We start from the raw sequence: 3,987 nt of genomic DNA, 5'->3' as shown, positions 1-3,987 counted from the left end.
TTCTTGCTCGGTCGTTACCACACCCGCAACGGTACTCTCATTCGGCAGTGCCCCCCGTGAAGAGCTCTCGCTCTCTTCTCCCTCCCCATTTCCCGAAATAACTGACGTCCAGCCCCTTCGCAGCACGTACACGCCACCATTTACCGCACATAGCCTACAGAACGCTTGTGCTACTTCTCCCCACCCATAATTAGGATAAAGGAATGGAGTTTTCGTCCCATACTTCATCATGGATTGTTGATACGTCCGGACCATGTCCATCCCTTCAGTTCTGCCGAGGCTAGTCTCCTTTCCAGTGGCAAAGGCAATTGAATGTAGGATAAACTCCTGAAGCTTCTCCGTCAAGTCCATCTCGGACATCTCGTCTAAAAAAGTGCGGTTTTCTTCTGTGTCCCCCGTACTTGCCGGCGGACCGATTTCTTGTTCTGTCTCATTCGCCAGACTGTCTCTTCCGTCGTAACACTTCTTCACAAATCTCATGAGCAACCGCTTTTCAATCATAGACACAAATCGATTCTGAAATACATCCGATCTTGAGCCCGGAACATGTTGTAAACCGTGCGGCTCGCCAAACTCTACATACAAGCCATCAAGTCCTCGGAAATCGAGGTAGTGTCCTACATTTGTCCGGACGAGCAAGTCGATCATCGCACCAGCCGCCATGAGAGGGCGGGGTGTGAAATCCAAACAAAATTCCCGGGTTCTTTCTGGTGGAATCTGTTCTGAAACCGGATTGTTTGGAGCCATAAGACGCAGACCATCTGGAAACATTCGCCGGTGTGCAAATACTTCTGGTAGGTTTCTCAACTGATAATGCGGTCCCAATTCTCGTTCAATTTGCTCTTTGACATCAGCCCCGGGCGTTTGGTACATGCGCAAGTGATTGTCTTCGGCAGGTGCTGTTACAGAATCAGCAACCAGCTGATCGATCTGCGACAACGGTATTGTAGCCCTGAATTCGCCACATGCGGTTAGAGCTTTGCTTTGCCGTTATTCGCGCTGGAAAGAATGCGCGAGTGTGGACTCACCATTCGCCCCCATAGAAACTATTTGGGTCGAGATGCAAAACTCTGGATCCAGCCAGAGCTAGTGAAGCAGCAAGAATTGACTCAGGCAGACCTGTACCCAGTATCACGACGTCATACTCAGTCTGCGAAAGAGGTTCGCAGAAATAGCGTGCCATTATGACCAAATTATCAGATGCTTATGCCTCAGGCGGCTTCTTCCGAATTGGATGCTCCAGTTACGAATGTAACGCGGTGGCTCAAAGCTTCCATCTTGACGCGCACGGCAGACTCATGCTTACCAGCGGTTGTAAGGTCAACTTTTGCAAATCCCTGTCTCGGATTTCTTTTCTCGTCCACGATGCTACGCTTCAACGTCACTGCTGTCAAGGGCTTGGCTGCTTTAGAATCCCAGCACAAAACATTTTAAAAAGCAGAAATTTCGCAGAAATTTTGTCTTAACAAGTGTGCCTTCGAGCATGCGCCGACAAGTGTTACGATGATGCCTAAATGAGGGCCTCATTCGCCCAAGTCATGTTCTGTTTGCGTATACGTTTAGCACTGGCGGAGTAACTCATGCATACCCAAGCAAATACTATTTCCGGGCGCTTTGCTCGATAGCAAACATGAATGACATGTATGGATGGCCACTTATAACCTCTTGCAATATATGCTAACCTCAAGACAAATGCCTACTTTCTAGACGACGACTGCCACAGACCATGTCATAATTTCAAGTCCTTCTTCTACATTTGTATATACTTGATAAGAAAGGGAAGGCTACCACAACACCGGAAATGAGGCGTACATTGCGATAGACCACAATGCATTGAGAACTTCCTGTCCGTTCCAAAAGACGTTTGAAGGAAAGTCTAATGAAGAAGAAGTATTTAGAGCCTTCTCTCTTTTGATACCTTCCAAACCAAATGCTCTGCAAGGTGTGGATATCAAACCAACTCCATTCACATATTGATGCCGAGGATAAATAGGTCAACAAATCGAGTTTAAGATTGGCGTTCCGAACCAGCGACTTAGTTTGGGCGGCTAGTAAGGCTGGCCTCAACGGAATTGATCCCTTGAAATCAAGATAGATCTCTTATGAGGTTAAGTTTTCATTAAATATATGTCAACCATTAGACATTAAGTTCAAAGCGACGTTGTCGAAGAGAAGCCTCAGTTGACGTCATTCATCACCGACACAAAAGAGCAATTTGAGTCTTGATACGAACAATGCTAATTGTCTAAAAAGATGGCTGCCTGAGTTGCCTCAACATCAATGCCGTTGGATTTTTATTATTATACCAAACACCCATTGCTTCTGTTCCGTTTACCCCTCTAACGTGTTCCCACTTTGTTCATCGCGACGGTACATTGCGTATGGCCCATATGCAGCTCTGTAGCCTTTGCGTCTGTCGCTTCTGCATGACTCCGACCATGATGGGCTGAAGAGCAAAACGCTTCCCAGTTCCACGATGACCGCCACGGCTACACTCACCCGCAATGAAGGTCTTCAAAAGTAGAGCCTCAGCACTCTTGGCCTTCTGACCAACCAACTGTATTTTGACAGTTAATTTCGATATGTTTAGTGGCGGCAAAACGCGCGCTAGTCAATACTCCTCTGCCAACTCTACCCCTGGCCACTCCACCATCTCCCAAGCCGGGTAGAAGCCAAAGGCTGAAACGCAGTAGCTGGGGCTGGAGCGGTTTCTGCCTTGTCCTTCTCCTCGACTGGCTTTGCTTCAACTCTCTCCTCCTCGCCCGGAAACCGCACGCCATCAATGGCAAGATCGAACATGACGGGTTTGCATGGCACGGCCTCCAACGCCGGGGGCATTTCACAAATGACCCTGGTCGGATCGCGCGGGTTAGCAAACGACTCGAAGGCGTCCAGATGGTCGACCATCTTGAGCTTCTGGACGAACGCAGCGTCCTTCGCCTTGATATCGAACCCCTCGACGGCGCTTGCAAGCTCTTGCTCGTTCAAAAACGCCTGTGCCTTTGCGCGGCACTTCATGCCCGTGCTCTCCGTGACGATCTTGGCAGCCTCCTTTGCGTGGGCGCCCTTGAGGGCCTTGGCGTGGTCGCTGACGCGGTCGAAAAGAGCAGCCGCCTCGCCCTCCAGCTTGGCCGCCTGGTAGCACTGGGCCAGATGGAAGCAACGGTGGGCCCTGAACAAGCGGCGCCTCGCCTCGGCCTGGTTTGACACGGCGGCGTCCGCATCCACGCCCGGCAGAGCCAGGACATCGGTCATATTCGCGATGAGGTTGTCGTACAACCTGACGAAATCGTCCGGCTTTGAGGCTCGCTTGTTCCGGAAGGATTCAACCAAGAGCAAATTTCTCTCGACAGTCCTCTGCAAGCGTTGGTAGCTGACGTAGGCCACGAGATACTCCAGCTCCCTGACCCTGTCCTCCGCCGCGCCCGACTTTCGAAAGTCGTTTAGCTCATCCGTGACGACCTTCAACGCATCATGATAGACCATAAAGAGCTTATCATAGGCATCAAGGCTGGCGCGCTCCCCGAACATCTCATTCTCCTGGTCCACCATGAGCACAGCCTCCCTGACCTTCTCCGCCCTCAACTGCACGGAGACGCCACACCAAACAACCTCCCCAAACGACTCGGCCATCTTCCTCCTTGCCTCAAGCAGGGCCTTCTGAATCTTCTCCGCGAGGACATCCCCCCCTTCTTTCTCCTTCCTCATCTCCTGCAGCAGGGCCTCCTCCTCCGCCGAGCCCTCGCCCCTCTTCAGATGGTATTTACAAAACCTGATGCCCTGGTTAACCTCCTCCAGTCTCTTCTCATACAGCGCAGCTCCACTACTGCCCGCCCTCACGCCCGCCATGCCCTGGTAAATGTTGTGGACGGTCTCATAGGCGGCCAGTGCGACGGGCCACCTCTCCTGCTCGAGTGCGAGGGCGGCGTGCATGCCGCGCGCGTAGGCCTCCCAACTCGAGAGCGAGTCCTCGGCGGCGGCGGCGGC

The 3,987-nt window shown here is 51.7% G+C and overlaps 2 protein-coding genes; both read right to left on the bottom strand.

Annotated features, from left to right (window-relative positions):
* CHC_T00000201001 (hypothetical protein) lies at positions 1–1,183 on the bottom strand (the record flags this gene model as incomplete). Its single annotated transcript, XM_005719129.1, has 3 exons — positions 1,029–1,183; positions 414–952; positions 1–383 (listed from the first exon to the last, which is right to left on the bottom strand). Coding segments are annotated over exons 1-3 (1,077 nt in total), but the record flags the coding sequence as incomplete, so codon positions are not given.
* A 1,046-nt stretch (positions 1,184–2,229) lies between these two features.
* CHC_T00000200001 (hypothetical protein) lies at positions 2,230–3,849 on the bottom strand. XM_005719128.1 is given in 2 exon segments: positions 2,230–2,631; positions 2,632–3,849. The coding sequence occupies 1 exon segment, from the start codon at positions 3,847–3,849 to the stop codon at positions 2,632–2,634; it is 1,218 nt and encodes a 405-aa protein (XP_005719185.1). The 3' UTR covers positions 2,230–2,631.
* Between the last annotated feature and the right edge of the window lie 138 nt (positions 3,850–3,987).

Source organism: Chondrus crispus, genomic scaffold, assembly GCF_000350225.1.
Source record: "Chondrus crispus Stackhouse genomic scaffold, scaffold_465, whole genome shotgun sequence".
NCBI lineage: Eukaryota > Rhodophyta > Florideophyceae > Gigartinales > Gigartinaceae > Chondrus > Chondrus crispus.
This window is presented reverse-complemented; position numbering and strand designations above follow the sequence as displayed.

Excerpts from the sequence above, each read along its gene's own strand:
- CHC_T00000200001 (XM_005719128.1), bottom strand. The coding sequence starts at position 3,849 with ATGGCGGGCGTGAGGGCGGGCAGTAGTGGAGCTGCGCTGTATGAGAAG.